We start from the raw sequence: 20,999 nt of genomic DNA on the forward strand, positions 1-20,999 counted from the left end.
ATTAACCTCTCTCTCTCTCTCTCTATATATATATATACAGTATATGGCAAGCATTCTCAACCTTTTTAACACAGAGGAACCCTTAACCACTTTAAGACCGCCCGCCGCAGTCAGGGCTGCTGTTAGAAATCGCTTGGGGCCCCGTACAGACTACCTGGCAGGGCCCCCCCAAGAAAATATTAAAGATATATTTAGCTAAAATGACAACAAAATCACTATTAGCAGACACAAATATAACAGAACTCACATAATTCCTGCTAAATCTAGAAAAAAAAACTATGTTAATAAATAAAAATGAAGGTGAGATGAAAAAAATATACAGGCTGGGCAGTTGGAGCTCCTGGATCAGAGAGACAGAGAGAGAAACAAAGTTACAAATAAACTCCTGAGCAGAGATAACATTATTGCCAGTGCTGGGAGGGGGGCCCACACAGGGAGGGGGATTAGTGAGGGACGACTGTCTCTTTCTCAACAGATAAAAGCTGATAGCAGGGAGAGGGACAGATCAGATTCAGGTGCTGGAGGAAGATTTCTGTATTTGTTGTCTATCACTAATTCCCCTCTCTGTGTGGGCCCCCCTGTGTGCTCGGGCCCCCTACAAGAGGACTGGTGGTCCCCCCCTATCAGTGGCCCTGGCCGCAGTTATACTGCGGCAGGCAGCCGCTCCTGCGCAAACTGCAGTAGGTATACGTCAGGCGCGCGCAGGCAGCTAGGGGGCGAGCAGCATCTTCACCTCTAAGATCATCTGAGACCAGCCACCCAGACAGCTGCTGCAACAGAGGGTCCTTTCACACGGTCCGCCTCCATAGGCGGATCTGTGCTGCTCAGCAGGGGATCGTAAACACAGATCCCCGCTGAGCAGGAAGGAAGGTGACAGCTCCCTCTCCGCTCTGTGTGCGGAGAGGGAGGTGTCAGAGCCCCATGCATTTCTATGGGGGAATCAGATGAGAGTGGACCGCCTGTCTGCTCTCATCCGATCCCATCCCATCCGATCCGCTGGACGATTGGAAAATAGGGTTTCCATCCGTCCAGATTTCACGGACAGGATCAGATGCGGATGGCAGCGGGTTTCAGCGGACATGTCCCCGCTGACATCCGCTGCCCCATAGGGATGCATGGGGGATCCAATCAGATCCCCCTAAAAAACTGACAGGCAGATCTGATCGGAGCGGTCGTGTGAAAGGACCCTAACTGTTTGCATTACCAAAGAATTTCTGCACAAACTCATCTGCATGCTCATCATCCTCATCGGGGTCTCCACCTGACCGCCATTCGTCATCATAACCGACTTGAGTGGCCAAATGCTCACATTCGATGGCGTCTGGCACTTTGGAGAGATGTTCTCTTCACGGATGAATCTCTGTTTTCTTAGATCTTTGAGTTCAGTTCATGAAAAATGGGGGAAAAAACAAATGTTGCGTTTAGAATTTTGTTCAGTATAAATGGGCTTGTGTCCCGGCTACCTCTGATCTGATCTAGCAAAAACAGTTGGAAGGGGATCCGCTCCTCACCGTCTGACCAGATTGGATCAGGGGGGCAGTCGGGTGTAAAACGGAAAGCTGGTCCATTTACATCTAACCACCCATAGAGCAGAGCGGGCTGTGTCTATGTCCTCTCTGCATTAGCAGAGCAGATATGGACCTGTCATCCGGCTGCTCCACTCAGTTCAGCAGGGGATCAATGGACTGATTACCTGCTAAGCAAAACTGGACATTGCCTGTGTGAAAGGGGCCTACAGGAGTCTGTGCATTGCTCGCACGATGCATTGATCGCAGTTACAATGTTTTGCAGACCTTCAATGCAAAAACTCTATAAAAATGCACATTTATTTTGAAATAATAATAGTTAATTTATTAATTTTTTTCAGGAAGGAGAAATTGGCCTTTAATTTGGGCCTCCCTATGGATTCTTTTGTGGTTTAAACCTGGAGTTTGAAAGGAGAGATGTTTTAAATTTTTAAAGTTGAGTCCAACATTTTCTAATTAATCCTCTTGAGTAACAGTTATTTTTAATCTGCGGTATATAGCGCTGTGACATGTTTTATTTAATTCATATTATAAATCCCCATGGCATTTACTGGTTGGCTCAGCGGGGAGCATGCTAAAAAGTCCAGCGAGGCTTTTAATCATTAGCTTCATAAATGTTCTTAAACCACCTGGGGGTAACATGAAGACGTTGTCCTATTCACTGCGTATAAAGCAAAAAAGGGAAGAAACCACTGATATTATATGTATGGCAGGACCAAGACATGCTGATAGACTAATTAGCCCATCCAGCTTGCCATTCTTCTTAATGGATTTTCTAAACTTAGACCCAGCATTGGCAAATTAGTGCAGTAGGATTCTTCTATTAGCGTGGTATGGAATTTCACACGCCCATCTTATATATCGGATATAAAAGCTACCAATCTATGACAAGGTGGAAGCCAAGCAGGCAAGGTCTATGGCTAGATTCATGTTTGTGAAAATTGTATAATTTATGGCCAGCCTAACTCAGGGGTCTTCAAACTATGGCCCTCCAGTTGTTCAAGAACTACAATTCCCATCATGCCTAGTCATGTCTGGGTTTTCCAATACCTCATGGTATGTGTAGTTCCCAAACAGCTGCAGGGCCGTTGTTTCCCTGGTCTAACTGCTACATCTGCAGGAATTTTTTTTCTTATAAGAAACAACAGACTTACTGGCCAGATCACCATGTAAAAAATAAGAGATACAATACCCATTACATCTAAGAACTGATAAGCTGCAATATAATAAATGTTTGCTTTTGGGTTTAATACTGCTTCAATCTTCTACAATCAAATAATCTTTATTGATGTTTGTTCAGCATACCAAACAAAGAAGTACAACATTTCAGGACCACAAGTGCCCCTTCTTCAGGCAAGGTATTATATCGAACCACAAAAAAATGAATAAAATAAACTTAAATCTGCGCTAATGATTCTTACTAGGTGGTGCAGCTGAACACCATTATCTTTGATACCAGATATATAAAAATCGAATAAGTAAACAGTACAGTACATAAATAAACAATGTGAATAAATTTGTATACAAAATAAACACACTGTAAGCAGTGGTGGGATTCAAAAATTTTAGTAACCAGTTCCGACTTTCCCAGCAGAATGACCAGCGTGCCCCCTTTCAATGCACAGTGACCAGCGTGCCCCCCTTTCAATGCACAGTGACCAGCATGCCCCCCTTTCAATGCACAATGACCAGCGTGCCCCCTTTCAATGCACAGTGACCAGCATGCCCCCCTTTCAATGCACAGTGACCAGCGCTGCGTGCCCCCCTTTCAATGCACAGTGACCAGCGCTGCGTGCCCCCCTTTCAATGCACAGTGACCAGCGTGCCCCCCTTTCAATGCAGAGAGACCAGCGTGCCCCCTTTCAATGCACCGTGACCATAGCATTGCCCCCAATCATTGCAGAGTACCACAGCATTGCCCCCAATCATTGCAAAGTGCCACAGCATTGCCCCCAATCATTGCAGAGTGCCACAGCATTGCCCCCAATGATCATTGCAGAGTGCCACAGCATTGCTCCCAATCATTGCTAAGTGTCACAGCATTGCCCCCAATCATTGCAGAGTGCCACAGCATTGCCCCCAATCATTGCAAAGTGCCACAGCATTGCCCCCAATCATTGCAGAGTGCCACAGCATTGCCCCCAATGATCATTGCAGAGTGCCACAGCATTGCTCCCAATCATTGCTAAGTGTCACAGCATTGCTCCCAATCATTGCTAAGTGTCACAGCATTGCCCCCAATCATTGCAGAGTGCCACAGCATTGCCCCCAATCATTGCAGAGTGCCACAGCATTACCCCCAACATTGCAGAGTGCCAGCATTCCCCCCGCGAGACACGTGCACTTACCTCATGGACAGTCACGGCAGCTTTTCTTCAGTCCCCGGCTCCTTGCGTCTCCTCAGTCCTCCCGCCTCTTTGGCCAATCAGGAAGCGGGAGGACCCGCACTGCTCTGCTCCCGGCCGCCGCGTCTGCGCGGTCCGAATATGTAGCTTAGAGGCGCGCAGCTTAGAGGGAACAGCCGGATCTGCGAATTTGCAGAAATTTAGTAACCGGTTCTATGGAACCTGTGCGAACCGGCTGAATCCCACCACTGACTGTAAGGCTCCTTTCACACGAACGATCCGATCAGATCCGCCTGTCTGTTTTTTAGGTGGATCTGATCGGATCCTCCATGCATCCCTATGGGGCAGCGGATGTCAGCAGTGACATGTCCACTGACACCCGCTGCCATCCGCATCCGATCCTGTCCGTGAAATTCGGACGGATGGAAACCCTATTTTCCATCCAGGGGATCGGATGGGACCGGATGAGAGCGGACAGGCGGTCCGCTCTCATCCGATTCCCCCATAGAGAACAGCGGGGCTCTGACACCTCCCTCTCCGCACACAGAGCGGAGACGGAGCTGTCACCTGCCTGCTCAGCGGGGATTGGCGGATCGATCCCCGCTGAGCAGAGAACGGAGCTTATCGCACGGTGGTGAAAGGCCCCTAATGAGCGATTATAAGTGTAAAAGTAAATCAAAGGTAAAAAGTAAAAAGTCCAAAGTGAATCAAAAGTAAAAGATAAAAAGTCCCAAATATGATTCCTTATGTGCTTGAAAAGAAATCCAGGAGTAGCCAAAGTGACACACAGAAGAAAGTCCACACAGGAGGCTTACCAGAAAGCCAGTGATGCCCTTATGCAGGATGGTCAATGCTCGCTTATGTAACCAAAGAAAAACGAACCCCAACACATGGAAATCCGGGTGGCAATATGCGTTATCTGATGATCAAGCAATCCAACAATGGCCATCTTTGTTACTGGAGGAAGGGACTATCTTGTCCTTCTGGCGTTCTACATGTAGTTTACAAGTTTTTATCATGTAAGTGCAATATTTCTCTTAATAAATGATTGGGTTTTACGGTATCACGCTATGTTGAGCCCTTATTTTGCATACAGTCTCTGGTCTGCTGAGAACAAACGGGAGATTGCTTGATCATCGGATAACACACCAGAAGTGGACTTTCTCCTGTGTGTCACTTTGGCTACTCCTGGATTTCTTTTCAAGCACATAAGGAATCATATTTGGGACCTTTTATCTTTTACTTTTGATTCACTTTGGACTTTTTACCTTTCATTCAGTTTTACACTTATTAACGCTCATCACGGTGTGTTTATTTTGTATACAAATTTAATCACATTATTTATTTATGCGCTGTACTGTTTACTTACGTAAGGGGTTCTTCACTGTAAGAGCAGTAAGGATGTGAAATTCTCTTCCACAAGCAGTGGTATCAGCAGGGAGCATTGATAGTTTCAAAAAACTATTAGATGGGCACCTTAAAGACCACAACATACAGGGGTATACAATGTATGGTTAACAGCAAACACACACACACACACATCATAGGTTGAACTGGATGGACTGATGTCTTTTTTCAACCTCACTAACTATGTAACTTGTAAAAGTATTATGTCACTTGCCTGATGCAGAGACCCTGGTGGTTCCGAAACGTTGCATTTAGACCCCTTTCACCCTTGTGCGACAAAATCGCATGACAAGTTGTTCTCTGTTATTTACAATGAGTACCGTTCTTATTTGTGTGACTTGAAGTCACACCGACTTCAAAGTAGTCCCTGCACTACTTTGGCCCGATTTTAATGCGTTTTGAGGTCCAAAGACAAAGACATTGCTTCAAGTCCAGTCAAAATCGCTGTAAAATCGTGGCAGTATAATCGCGTGACTTTTAAGTCGCACAAGTCTGAAAGGGGCCATATTGGTATGACATCCTGAACAAACATCAATAAAGACTATTTATATAAATAGACTATAATTTAAAGACTAGTATTTATAGGTAAAGTTGATCCAGGGAATATCCAATTGCTTCCTTGGAGATCAGAAAATATTTTTTTCCCCGCTGGAGCACATTGGATCATGCTTTATTGGGGGTTTTTTTTTGCCTTCCTCTGGATCAACTGCGGGTATAGGATTGTGTACATTAAGGATATCTATTTGTGTCGGTTTTTTATTTTTCTCTGTTGGTTAAACTTGATGGATTTGCTTCTTTTTTCAATCAGATTAACTATGTAACTGTACTTGATTCCATTAGGAAGTGTGACACCACCTCTTAGGATTGTAGTGACACTATAGGGGGGGGGGGGGGATTTACAAAAGGCAAATAGACTGTGCACTCTGCAAGTGCAGTTGCTCCAAAGTTTAGCAAATTAGGTAAGGCTTTACTTTGCAAAGAATGCCCAATCGCGTCCAAGGAAAATAAAAGAAACAGCATTTTTGGGACTACAAGCCAGTAGTGATCAAATACCATCAAAAGAAAGCTCTATTTGTGGGGGGGAAAAAAGGGAAAAAAGGGAAAAAATGTCATATGGGTTCGGTGTCGCATAACCACGCAAGTGTTACAGTGCTGAAAGCTGAAAATTGGCCTGGACAGGAAGGGAGTAAAAGTGCCCTGTATTGAAGTGGTTAAGTTTCAGCTGCTTTGGTGTTAAGGAAATCAACAATAGGTGCAACAATAGGTGCACTAGATGGGCAACAGTGAGATGACCTCCAAAATAGGAATGGTTTTACAGATGAAGGCCACTGCTATTTTTTTCACTAGTCTTGCATTTGGCTAGTGTCAGTGTCACTACTTGTAGCATAATGTGATACCTGGATCCTATAGAGGTTGCACAAGTAGTTCAACTCCTCCAGGGTGGTACATCAATACGTACCATTGCCAGAAGGTTTGCTGTGTCTCTCAGCACAGTCTGGTGAGCATGGAGGAGATTCCAGGAGACAGACAGTTACTCTAGGAAACATGAACAGGTCCAAAGAAAGTCCTTAACCCATCAGCAGGACCGGTATCTGCTCCTTTGTGCAAGGAGGAGCACTGCCAGGGCCCTACAAAATGACCTCCAGCAGGCCACTGGTGTGAATGTCTCTGACCAAAGACTCAGAAACAGACTTCATGAGGGTGGCCTGAGGGACCGACGTCTTCTATTGGGCCCTGTGCTCACTGCCCGACACCGGCACCGCGCCGAACACCAGAATTAGCAGGTCCGGCACTGGCGCCCTGTGCTTTTCACAGATGAGAGCAGGTTCACCCTGAGCACATGTAACAGTCATGAAAGGGTCTGGAGAAGCCATGGAGAATGTTAAGTGGCCTGTAACATTGTAGAGCATGACCAGTTTGGAGGTGGGTCATTGATGGTCTGGAGAGGCATATCCATGGAGGATCGACGCACAGACCTCTACAGGCTAGACAATGGCACCCTGACTGCCATTAGGTATGAAATCCTGGACCCATTGTCAGACCCTACGCTGGTACAGGAGCTCCTGGGTTCCTCCTGGTGCATGACAATGGCCCTACCTCACGTGGAGAGAGTATGCAACCCGTTCCTGGCGGATGATGGAATTGATACCACTGAATGGCCCCAATGCTGGTCTGACTTAAATCCAATAGAACGCCTCTGGGACATTATGTTTCGGTCCATCCGACGCCGCTAGGTTGCACCTCAGTCTGTTCAGGAGCTCAGTGATGCCCTGGTCCAGATCTGAGAGGAAATACTCCAGGACACCATCAGTCGTCCCATTAGGAGCATGCCCCAACATTGTCAGGCATGCATACAAGCACGTGGGAGCCATAAAAAATACTGAGAACCATTTGGAGTTGCTGCAATGAAATTTCAGTAAAATGGACTAGCCTGCTGCATCATTTTTTCACTTTAATTTTTGGGGTGTCTTTGATCTCAGCCCTCTGTAGGTTGATAATTTTCATTTCCATCAAACGATGTGGCATCCTTTCATTCCTAACACATTACCCAGTCCATATCACTGACCAGTATAGATATCCAACATGAGATTGATCCACATTCAGATCCGATGTTTTCAAAGTGTTCCTTTAATTTTTGTTGAGCAGTGTATATAGTTCATTAGTTGATATAGGCTTTATAATCGCTTGCAGCTTTCCTTTATTTATTTTTTTTCTGCAAATGGCTCTTTGTATTATGCTTCAATCCCTGGAATGACCGTTGGCTATAGAATGGAAAATATAAACTATAAACTATTAAGTTCAAAGCCTGTGTTTTCTAAAAAGCTGAAAAGTGCACGTTACCTCTGTGTGATTATGTGTCACCGACGTCTTCTTGCTCATAATTTTATGTGAAAGGACAAAGTGAACTTTATGTAGTAATGTCGGATTTTACTGTCATTTTTAACTGCATTACTAAGTAACCTTTACTGTGCTAAGCAACCTTTAAGAATAAAAACACTTTTGTGACAAAAAGTTTATTGGGGCTTTTAGTAAAGGGGTAGAAAAGTTACTGCAAAAAAATGATCCCCCTGCAGACTCATGTCATAATGATGAATTATGACAAACTTACCTATAAAATGAATCCCTGCAGTGGGGTGATGTCACTGCTGACAGGGATTCTATCTTCACTGTGTCTTCCCTCCGGGGTTCCCAGGCTGTGGGCATTTGAATGGCCGCGCTGCAATGACGTCACTCCCGACACAGCACTTTCAATGGACGACATACTTGAGTGTGCTGTCCATTGAGAGCACAGTGTGCATTTGATAGTGAAGTCACCGGCTGCTACACATTGGAATATCTCCTAAACGGTGCAAGTTTAGGAGATATCCACTGTACCTACAGGTTTGCCTTTTTATAGGCTTACCTATAGGTACCAGACTAAGAGCTAACTTTTAATTAAACCGGTTGCTGACCACCCGCCGCCTATTTACTGTGGCAGGGTGGCTCTCCCAGGCAAACCGATGTAGGTCTACGTCGGTCCCTTGGAGGCAACCAAGGGGCGATAGCGCGCCGCCGATGGCACGCTCCCGCCCCCGCTCCTCAGTGGGGAAGCCGATGCAGTGGGCTGGTGGCTCTGATTGCCGCCTGACACCCGCGAACGCTCCCCACTGAGATAGAAGAACGGTCAGCTGTTGTAAACACAGCTGACCGTTCTTCTCCCTGGAATGATCATAGAGCCCATGTGATCCTTCTACATAGAATCACTTCCCTAGGCTCACATTTAACTCCTTGATCACCCACAGTATTAACTACTTTCCTGCCAATGTCATTATTACAGTAACAGTGCATATGTATAGCACTGATTACTGTAGTAATGTCACTGGTCCCCCCAAAAGTGTAAAAAATGTCAGTCAGGGGTCCGATCTGTCCACCGTAATGTTGCAGATTGCCGCCATTACTAGTAAAAATAAAAAAACAATACAAATGACATAAATTTTTCCCATTGTTAGTAGACGCAATAACTTTTGCGCAAACCGATTAAAATATGTTTATTGCAATTTTTTTTTACCAAAAATATGTATCAGAAAACGAATTGGCCTAAAATGTTAAAAAAATTTTGATTTTACATTTTTTTTTTTGGTAATGTCATATAGCAGAATGTGAAAAATATTGTTTTTTTTTTTTTCAGAATTGTCACTCTTTTTTTGTTTATAGCGCAAAAAAAAAAAATCGCACAGGTGATCAAATACCACCAAAATAAAGCTGTATTTGTGGGAAAAAAAGGACGTAAATTTAGTTTGGGTACAGAGTCGCACGTCCACGCAATTGTCAGTTAAAATCACGCAGTGCCAAGCTGAAAAAAGTGGCCTGTTTATTAAGGGGGAAAATCCTTCGGGTCTTAAAGTGGTTAATAAGGACATTTCTCCCCTAAGGGTTGAAATAGGCATCAAATTCATTATTATGTTTGACAGATCAAATCTGAATAAATGGCACTTTTGATCCAATTTGTCTGAAAGCTGATGTTTAATCTGCTTATATTTTCCCTTCCCTTGTTCCTCCCTTTCCGCTTATTAACATGCTAACTTAATTTAAAAACAAATTACATTTTTATTACTAGGGATGGGCGAACGGTTCAGCCCAATCGTGAGTTTGGGCCTATCATATGCCTGTTCGGCCATTCGCCGAACACTCAAATTTTCAGGGTGTTCGCCCCGACGAACACCCTGCAATGCATTGAGCGCTGCACAGTGCATTCTGCTCCCTGATTGGGCACAGCTTTGCCCAATCAGGGCACAGTGTAAGCTGATTGTTAAGGAGCAGGGCCGTGACGTCAGAAGGGAGCAATGCCAATGGGTGATGTAGCTGGTTGGCCCCGCCCCTTGCCTATATAAGAACTGTCAAAGCTGAGAGCAGGCAGATGGCGGGACGCCTTCCAGGAGGCAAGAGCGTTTTTAATTTTTTTTTATTCTTCGGGTTCGGAAGGCGTTGTGATTGATGGTGGATTTACATAAAGGGACATTATTTTTTTATTTAAAAAAAAAAAGACTTGTCAATACTGTTTCTTGTGGTTATTATTTTTTGACACTTTTTTGGTAAATAGGTAGGGGTACGATGTACCCGATACCTATTCACATAGAGGAGAGGTGGGATCTAGGGTCCCACTTGTTAAAAGGGGCTACCAGATTCCAGTAAGGCCGCAGACCCCGACAACCACAGCCCAGGGTTGTTGGGAAGAGGCCCTTGTCCCCATCAACATGGGGACAAGGTGCCCTGGGGTGGGGCGGGCCCCAAAGCACCTGCCCCCCCATGTTGAGAGCATGTGGTCTGGTATGGTTCAGGGGGAGGGGCGTTCGCCCATCCCCTCTTTCCTGACCTGCCGGGCTGCATGCGTGGATAAGGGTCTGGTATGGATTTTGGGGGGGGGCCTCTTGTTCTTTTTTTTCTTTCTTTTTTCAATAGCCAGGTGCTGGCAATTGTAACTGTGAGTCGTTTTTATAGGATTTTGTTCTTTTTTTTTCGTTAGAAATGTAATTTTTGCACTTTACAGACACATTAAGAAGACCCCCCAGGCACTTTATTTAAAGGAATTTTTCATTTTTATTGTTGCACTTTAAGCATAATTAAAATCACTGCTCCTGAAAAAACAATTGTTTTAAAAAAAAAAATGTTTTATTGATACATGTCCCCCAGGCCAGTACCCAGGCCACCATGCCCCTTTTATGGCCAATTACTTGCATATAATCCTTCAAAATGGGCACTTTAGATTTTCCCTTTTCTGTTCCCATAGACTTCAATAGGGAGGGCCATTTGGGTTAGAACATTTCCACTGTTCGGGAGTTCCGAACAACATGGAAAAGTTTAAAGATCCCCAGGGTGCAGCGCCCTTTTTTAAGGAAAAAAATAAACTATCAAGCCCCCAATAAAATGATGGCATGAAGAACACAGTGTGTCACAGTAGTGTCCTCTGCCCCCTTCACATCATTCCCCACAGTAGTGTCCTCTGTCCCCTCTTCAAATCACTCTCCATGGTAGTGTCCTCTGCCCCCTACCTCCCACAGTAGTGTCATGTGCCCCCACAAAGCAGTGTCCTATGCCCACAAAGTAGTGATGATTTAGGGGAGCCATTTCATCTGCTGGTGTTGGTCCACTGTGTTTTATCAAGTCCAAAGTCTGCGCAGCCCTCTACCAGGAAATTCTAGAGTACTTCATGCTTCCCTCTGCTGGCCAGCTTTATGGAGATGCTGATTTAATTTTCCAGCAGGACTTGGCACCTTTCCACACTGCCAAAAATACCAATACCTGGTTTAACGATCATGGTATCACTGTGCTTGATTGGCCAGCAAACTCACCTGACCTAAACCCCATAGAGAATCTGTGGGTAATTGTCAAGAGGAAGATGAGAAACACCAGACCCAACAATGCAGATGGGCTGAAGGCCACTATCAAAGCAACCTGGGCTTCCATAACACCTCAGCAGTGCTACAGGTTGATCGCCTTCATGCCAAGCCACATTGATGCAGTAATTCATGCAAAAGGAGCCCCGACCAAGTACTGAGTGCATACTATACTGTACATTGACATAATTTTCAGTAAGCCAACAGTTCTGTATTGAGAATCCTTTTTTTTTTTTTATTGATCTTATGTATTATTCACATTTTCTAAGATACTGAATTTTGAGTTGTCACTAGCTGTAAGCCATAATCATCAAAATAAAAAGAAAGAAATGCTTGAAATATATCACTCTTTCTGTAACTCATCTATATAAAATATATAAGTTTCACGTTTTGAATTGTATTACTGAAATAAATTAACTTTTTGATAATATTCTAATTTTATGAGATGCACCTGTATACATTTTGCTTGTGTGTTTACCAGTAGGACATTTATTGAGGAGCCTTGAGCTTTTGATATTAACTGAGTGAAGGAATTAAGAATTTAAATTAAATTACTGGAGAGCTGACAATGAAAGAGGCCTTGAAATATTGACAAGTGCCAGTTTGTATCGGTAATCCCATGCATAAGGTAATAGCTATTGGAAAGTGAGCAAGTAGAGACACCTGCATTGCTGATAATAAGCTGTTTTATATAGATGTAATCATATTTACTGAATTTATGTCGATTTTCTATTACTTTACGATCTGGGAATTTAATTATTATAATGTCAAATTGCCCTTGGTCCTTGGTCTAAGAAAATTTCCAGAAAAATTGAATACTCTACTTGTGACCTCCTAATGTATCAATGGTCCTCATACCTGAGCTCCTGAGTCTTAAGGCTCGTAAACTCTATAAGAAAATCGGGCAAGAATTTTCGTCCAAAGAACGATTTTCATATAGTGTGTACACAACTTTCCACAGCCGATTCCGACCTTCTAAGGGAAAATGTCCGAAGGGACAAGCTCCAAATTTTTTCTCGTACGGGGACAGAATGAACGATTTTCACTTAATGTGTACAGTTTGCTCACGATTTTCGTGCGAGAAAAATCAGAAATGAAAGACTGCACATGATCAGAAACAATAAACAACAAAAAAAAGCCTTTCTCGTAAGAGAGTTTTCGGACAAATTTTCTTTCATCGGTTCCGATTTGCTGTGAAACAACAAGGAAAATCAGACAATCGTTCACCCGATTTTCTTATAGTGTGTACCCCACCTAAGTGGAAAGAAATTCATATTACCCACTGGTGACATTGGGATCTGCAACATTTTTAGGCTACAATGTTTCTTTAGAACAGGAGTCTCCAAACTTTCAAAAAAATGGGCCAGTTTACTGTCCTTCAGGCTTTAGGGGGACGGGAGTGTGGCCAATGGGAGTAGTAAATGTTTAGGTTTCAATGGGAGTAAAAAAATGGGCTCAGGCTTGGTGGTCAGTGAGAGTTAAAAAAATACATCTTGCCTGTGGTCAGTAGGAGGGGGGATTGTCCCCCATTATTGATATTAATGGGAGGATCAGTGACCCATCATTGGTAAAAAGTGTATTTTGTATGGGCGCTTCCGTGTATCTTGTCAGGCAGTATGTAGGTCGCTGCACCTGGGCAGCACTTGAGAGGAGAAGCTGCTCTGGAGATAGTGTAGACAAAAAAGCAAGGCGCCTCTAAGTGCAGTAGCTAAAGACGTTTATTAAAAAAAAGGTTAAAAAACACTCACATAGGGTTGGATGGGACATGAGCAACATAAAGCATGATAGTCCAGGATCCATCCGGAATCTTCTGGGCCACAGTGCTATGGTACAGACACCCGGAGCTCCGCTTCCAGTAAATGCGTCCTCTCAGCTGTGTGCGGCGTAGGACTCCTAGCAACAGAGCAGGGACGTGAGCGGCCGGTATCCTGTGACGCTGGTGGATGGGCGGTTACATGTTTCGGAGCATGCACGGCTCCTTCGTCAGACCTCCCAGCCCTATGTGAGTGTTTTTTAACCTTTTTTTAATAAATGTCTTTAGTTACTGCACTTAGAGGCGCCTTGCTTTTTTGTCTTCACTGACCCATCATTGATGTCAGTGTAAGGAATAGTGCTCCATCATTGGTGTCAACGGTAGGATTAATGCCCCAACGTTGATGTCAATGGTAGTAATAGTGCTCCATCATTGGTGTCAACGGTAGGATTAATGCCCCATCGTTGATGTCAATGGTAGTGATAGTGCTCCATCATTGGTGTCAGTGGAAGGAATAGTGTCCTATCCTTGGTGTCAGTGGAAGCAATAGTGCTCCATCATTGGTGTCAGTGGAAGCAATAGTGCTCTATCCTTGGTGTCAGTGGAAGCAATAGTGCTCTATCCTTGGTGTCAGTGGAAGCAATAGTGCTCCATCATTGGTGTCAGTGGAAGGAATAGTGCTCCATCATTGGTGTCAGTGGGAGGAATAGTGCCCCATCATTGTTGTCAATGGAAGGAATTATGCCCCACTTTTGGTGTCAGTGCAAGGTAGTTGGAAAAGTGCCTCATATCAGTGAAGGGATTAGTGCCTAAAGGGCCGGATTAAGGCAAGCAGAGGACCACAGTTTGGAGACCATTGCTTTAGAACAGTGGTCTCCAAACTGTAACCTGTGGGCCGAATGTGGCCCTTTGCATGCCTTTATCTGGCCCTCGGGCACTATTTCTCCCATTGACACAAACAAGGGGGCACCAGTTCTTCCACTGACACTAATAGTGGGGATTGGGGAAGCATTACACTCACAGACACTAACAATGGGGCATTTTTCCTTCCATTGACACCAGTAATGGGACACTATTCCTCCCACTGACACCAGCAATAGGGAATAAATCCTCCCACTGATATAAATAATTAGGCACAATTCATCCCACTAATACCAATGATGAGGCACTATTCTTCCTTCTGCTGACTACAGGCACAATGTAATTTTTGTACTTCCCCTAGCCACTCTGGCCCCCCCAAAAGTCTGAAAGATAGTAAAAAGACGCTTTGTTTAGGAAGTTTGGAGACCCCTGCTTAAGAAGAACTGTTATATTTCACTTTTCCCATTTCCTCTGCAGAGCCATCTGCAGGTGACATTGGGAATAGCAACATTTATAAGTTACAGCAGCCTTTTTTCAACCAGGGTGCTCAGGCACCCTGGGGTGCTTTGGAATATGGTTAGGGGTTCCTTGGCAAAATGCTTTAAAATGTATAAAAAATTGTATGCAAGCCAGCAGGTGGATGGATCCTGCTTTTTAGCTACACAAAGCCACTGGTTTTCATTATGCACCATTACGAATTTCTAGACACTGGCATCCTAACAACCAATGAAGTCATCAGTTCATAAGGAAGATGTCTGCCACCTCCACAGCATCCTTGTTTAATCCCTCCTCCCTCAGTATTGGGTTCACATCAGCTGACTGATGGAGAGAAACTGAGGGAGAAGAGAAACATGGGAATACTAGTCAGTACCAGTTTTCAAAAGTGGATTTGCTTTGGAAGAATAAATCACCTCTAACGTTTGGTGTCCTACATGTGCATGTTGCTGCATTTGCTGCAAGTATTCTTGGTAGAATAAGTATTAAGAACTGTAAATAATGTTGGTAGTCATACAAAAGTCCTGCTGATTTCAAGGAGCCTGTTAGATTTGGAGTGTATAATAAAAACAGATAGGGATGGGCCGAACGACCTCCTGTTCGGTTCGCACCGGAACTTTCGAACATTGCGAAAGTTAGAGACCGAATAACAAACCACATTGAAGTCTATTGGACCTTAACTGGAAAAATCAAAAGTGCCCATTTTGAAGGCTTACAGTATATGCAAGTGATTGGGCATATAATGGTTATGGGGGTCTGGGTACTGCCCTGAGTGACATGTATCAATGATAAAATATTATATAAACCTTAACTTTTAAATGAGCAGTGATTTACTGATGCTTAAAGTGAAAGCATAAAAAAAATGAAATAACAATAAAAATTTAAAATACCTATAAATATAGTGCCTAGGGGGGACCCCTTTGTCTGCCTGTAATGTGGCACATATGTACTGTATGTAGAAGCTGCTGCAAAAATAATTGCATTAAGCGCCCATTCAGACTGGCGCGACACGACTTGCTGGGGCGACCTGCTGCGCGACTTGCAGGGACTTCATATAATTGAAGTCAATGCAAGTCGCCTCCAGGTCGCCCCAAAGTAGTACAGGACCCTTTTTCTAAGTTGGAGCGACTATTAGAACGGGTCCTGTACTATTCAATGCTCGAGCAACCGACCGAGACTTGTCAGACGACCAAGTCGCCTGACAAGTCGCGCTAGTGTGAATGGACCCTTATAAAGCCAAAAAATGACACTTTCCCTTCAAGCTTTCTTTATTTTGTAAACAGCAGCTTGGGGATCCAGTCTGTGTGATGAGGGCACAGTGTAGTGCACTGGGAACAAGATTAGGGATTTTTTGGATAAATTCTGGTGTCTCTTCAGCAGACTTTGGATAGAAGTAACGCACAGAAATATACTGCATTAAACATGCATTAATGCACTGAAATATACTGCATTAAACGTGCCGTAACGCACTGAAATATACTGCGTTAAACGTGCAGTAATGCACAGAAATATACTGCGAAAACGTGCACTAACGCACTGAATTATGCTGCGGTAAAAGGCACGTAACACACAGAAATAGACTGCGTTAAACATGCAGTAACACACTGCAATATACTGCGTTAAATGTGCAGTAACGCAATCAGGACTTCCAATGCACTGTGCCATGGCGCAGTGCATTGTGGTCATTCGGTGGTCCAACGCCACGATAATTCGGGTGTTTGTCGAATAGACGAACAGCCAATGTTCATTTTCATCATGTTATCTTTGGCTAGGGTTCTGCTTTAACGAATAAAAAAGGTGCAAATGCGAAAAGACAGCGGCCCTTTAAATGAAACCCATTCTGTCTGTATTTCAGTCCATATTGCTGGGTACTGTGAGCATAAAATGTGTTATTTGAAGTATTAAGTCTTCTAATGTCTCTTCTTTCCCTCAGTCGTGTGACTCTTCTTCGGTGCGGTCAAGGACAAGATTTCCTCTGAGGATTCCAGGGAACGGGAAGACGTGTCCCGAGGCTTCTCAGACAGAGCCGTGCGTCCTGAACACCAACTGCTTCCACTATCACTATAATGTCACAGGTACGTCCGCACCTCCCGGTCATTCTAATCTGCTCTAAGACAGCCTTAATGATTTCCTCCGGAGACTCACTGTACCTGCCATCATGGTTCGCTCTTTAATGTACCCATTAAATATTCATCCATTTTATTCTCCTTCTGATAGATCAGAAAAATAAAAAAGTTCTGTTACTGACTTAGAATCGGGGCAGGATTTATGAAATGTAATTGTATAATGATCTGAGCTGTCAGCAGTACAGAACTTATGCATACGCATGCAGATCTCCGCAGCACATCGGTAACACAATCTTTGTGCTGTGCAAAGGTGGCAAGTCAGCATTTTAGGGGAACGTAGTGGCTGGGTCTTTGGCTCATTAGCCTTGTAGCACTGGAGTTCTGAAATAGATCCCCTCTAGGGATGGTGTCTGCATGGAGTTTGTACGTTTCCTCTGTGTCGGTGGGGATTAATTGGTGACTGAGTTACCTGGGTGAAAGAAAAGCCTGAGAAAGTTTCATTGTGATGCAATAAACAGCCACAGTAAAACTGACAATTTATGATGATGAATATTATCATAAGAATAATAATAATACTAATAACAATGATTATTATTAATATAACAATAATAAATATTTTTATTAATTAGGGATCGACCGATTATCGGCAAAGCCAATATATGGAGGGCCGATATGCACTTTCCCCGATATATCGGAATAGACCAACAAGGTGGCCGATATTCCCGTTATTTCGGAAAGTGCTTGCACCGGAGTGATGCCTGCAGCTAGAGGCATCACCCCGGTACCGGTGTCCATAGCAGTCGGCCGGCTGTCTTGTAATGACAACCGATGCGGCTGTCATTACAAGGAGCAGGAGGGGACGCCCCCCTCCCGCCGCCTTCCGCGGCGGGAGGGGGGCGTCCCCCGGGAGACCCAGGCCAGTTTCCCCAGGCACTCGAATAAAGTACTGTAGTCTTACCGTAGATTACACGGAGCGGAGGGAGCATGGGAGGAGCTGGAATGCAGAAGGCTGGAGGGGCGGAATTCAGTTCAGCTGGTGAGGCGGAGCTGGGTGGAGCTGGATGGCAGATGGCAGACGGCTAGAGACTGACGCAATCAGAGCCGAGTGCATGGTTTCGGTACAACACCGAGCAACCAGCTATCACGGCCATTGTCCTCGGAAAAACACCACCACTGAAGACCCGATCAAAGCCGCATTCGGCTCTGATCGGGTCTCCATGTAAAAACCCGGAAGTGATGTCATGACATCCATTCCGGGTACTTGGCGCCAGTTTCAAAAGAATGACAAACTTGGCTGTTTTGAATGCTTTTAAGTGCAGAGGAGAGGTTTGGGGTCTTTTAGACCCCCAGATCCCTCCACAACAGTACCTGTCAAATAAAAAAAAAAAAATGTTATAAATGTACAAAAATATTGCCCAATATCGGCCGATACCGATATTCAATGGCCAAAATATTGGTATCGGCAATGAAAATCCGATATCGGTCGATCACTATTATTAATATAATGATAATAATAATCATCATAATCACTCACCACTCCCCACCTGTTAAGCTGTATTCCAAGAAGTACATGAGATATATTTTAGTCTTGAATAGAAGACATATCATATTCAGAGTAATATGTTCCACTTGATTGTAGTTGTCTGCTCATGGATTTGCTACCACTAGAACTCACAATCCCTTAAACTTGTTGAAATTTGATGTTATTTGTTAACGTTCATAAGTTGTATTCGCATATATCCCATGCCTGTTTATAACACCATTCACATTTTTCAAAAAAACATTTTTGGGGAAAAAAAAACATATAATTGTAGCACCCTTGTCTTAAGCAGGGTTGCTAGTAAAATTTAGTTTGCTGGGCAGTAACTAGCTTGGCTGATTTATAGCACTGTGGTATATTGGACTTCCTCTTAATCTGGGTTTGGCTGTGGTTCTCCCTTCTGACAGTAAGTGGCACAGTTGCCTCTGACATTAGAGTGAGAAGTACAGTTAAACAGGCTAGAAATATCTATGTCTCTCTTGGCCAATTACAGTGCAGCTGAGGCATGCTGGGGGAGACTATTTAACTGAGGGAAGTCCAATTCTCGCTCTCTTGCCACCCGGACCCCCTCTGGGGTAGGTGTGTGCTACTATGCTGCTGCAGGGTAGGCCTGAAGCCTGGGGCCTAGCCACATGCCTGAGACTCTTTGGAGGAGAGCCAGTGTTTGACTGTTTTTTAAGGGAGTCCTGTGCCCTACCCCTCTCTCCCTTATCTTATTTTTGTCCTGTTGAGAAGAAATAAAGCTCTTCTGTTGTTCAAGCATAAAAGTGACTGGCGCCCATCGCTTCTTTACTTGTTCATTACCCACCATGCCTAACAATCCACACCCAAAGGAGGTATGTATGCCCTCTCTGCCTCTGTGGGTCACCACCAGGCCCTAGGAGGTTTGGGGGGTCCGCTACATAATCATCATAATAATAGATTATAGTAATAATAAGGCTGCATTCACATGTCAGCGTATGGATTGCGGGCAGATTCCGCGATTCCGCGGAGATTATTGCAAATCGCCTGTGCGTTGCCCGTGATTTGCAATAGCACCCCAAACGCTGAGCGATGTTGCCGCGATTTCCGCCTGCCGAATCGCAGTAACATTGCGCAAAAAAAAATTGCGGGACGCATTACGCCCAAAAAAGTACAAGAGCTTCTTTGGAGCGTATTGCGTCCCGCGATTTTTTTTTGCGCGATGTTACCGCGATTCGGCAGGCGGATCGCGGCAACATTGCTCAGCGTTTGGGGTGCTATTGCAAATCACGGGCAACGCACAGGCGTCCCGCGATTTGCAATAATCTCCGGATCGCGGGCGGAATCGCGGCGATTCTGCCCGCGATCCATACGCTGACATGTGAATGCAGCCTTACAATTATTATTGTTATTATTATTATTACTATATCAACAACAACAATAATAATAATAGCAATTATTATTATTATTACAACTTGTTGTTGTAATAATAACAGGGCTTTTTTTCAGGGGGAACGCAGTTCCGGCACCTCCAGCACTGAATGTATGTAAATGCAAGGGTGCTGAAGGGTCTATGATGCTGGCTGCAGGGGGATCCATTGTAACTGGTATGGATCTATTTTTGCACGGGGATCTGTTGTTGCTAGGGGGCTTCTTATGTTGCTGAGGGGTCAACTGTTGCTGGCAAAGATCTACTGTTGAGGGAGAGGTCTATTGTTGCTTGCTGCTGATAGACCTGTTTTTGATGCTCGGGGAATATTGTTGCTGGGGTGGATCTATTGTTGCTGAGGTGGTATTTTGTAACGGGGGGCCATTGTTGCTGGGGGGGTATAATGTTATGTGAAGAACCTATTGTTGCTGGAGGGATCTAAAATTTCTGGGGGTATATATTGTTGCTGGGGTTGGGGTTTTCTGTTGCTAGGGGGATATATTGTTGCAGGGGTGAGGTCTATTTTTTCTGGGAGAAATGCTTTGTTGCTGGGTGGATCTGTTATTGCTGGGGGATTTAGTGTGCCTGGGATGGGAGTCTATTGTTGCTGGGGTGGGGTCTATTGTCGCTGGCTTCAGGGGATCTATTTTACTGCTTTTTTTCTTATTGTTAACCAATTGCATACAAATTACTTAACACCACAAAATGATACTTGGTTCTGTATTCTCTAAAAGGGGTGGTAGTGGGAGGTGGGTAGTGGGTGAAACCAAGAGACACGGAGGTGGGTAGGGGGCGGAGACAAGGGGGTGGCTTAAAAGGGGAGAGTTCCTGCACCTATTTCCTGAGAAAAAAAGCCCAGAGTAATAATAATAATTAGAAGATGTGTACTAGGAGTGGAAATGTTAGGGGTAGAGGATTTGTGCTAGGAGGATTTAATTTTTTATTTGGGGGGGGGGGAGCATTTAGAGGACGAAGGGGGGGGGGATATTTGTGCTGAGAGGGGGGATTTCAGCATGGGGGTGGATTTGTACTGGAAGAAGAGGGAGTTTATGTTTAGGGTAAGCATGCAGATTAGTGCTTAGTGTTTTTGTGGGGGGGGGTTCTCATACAGCTTGAGGGGGGCGTAGTTTGACATGTTCGCCCTGATCTCTAGAAGTCCTTGTCTGGGCACTGCCCCTGCCACTCCTTCCAATATCGCAGTAACAAAATACTTAGGATGTCCAGGTATGGAGGAGCATGCGC

The 20,999-nt window shown here is 44.4% G+C and overlaps 1 protein-coding gene across 2 annotated transcripts in view; it reads left to right on the forward strand.

Moving 5' to 3' along the window:
* The window catches only part of THSD7B (thrombospondin type 1 domain containing 7B), a 925,167-nt gene that overhangs the window by 763,135 nt on the left and 141,033 nt on the right, over positions 1 to 20,999 (forward strand). For both annotated transcript variants that reach the window (XM_082260936.1, XM_082260935.1), the window contains exon 19: positions 16,695 to 16,836. In XM_082260936.1, coding sequence (XP_082117062.1) covers positions 16,695 to 16,836 — 142 coding nt within the window. The remainder of the gene's footprint in view (positions 1 to 16,694; positions 16,837 to 20,999) is intronic.

The sequence above is a fragment of the Pelophylax lessonae genome (genome assembly GCF_965119305.1).
Source record: "Pelophylax lessonae genome assembly, chromosome: 6".
In the NCBI taxonomy this organism is placed as follows: Eukaryota; Metazoa; Chordata; class Amphibia; order Anura; family Ranidae; genus Pelophylax; species Pelophylax lessonae.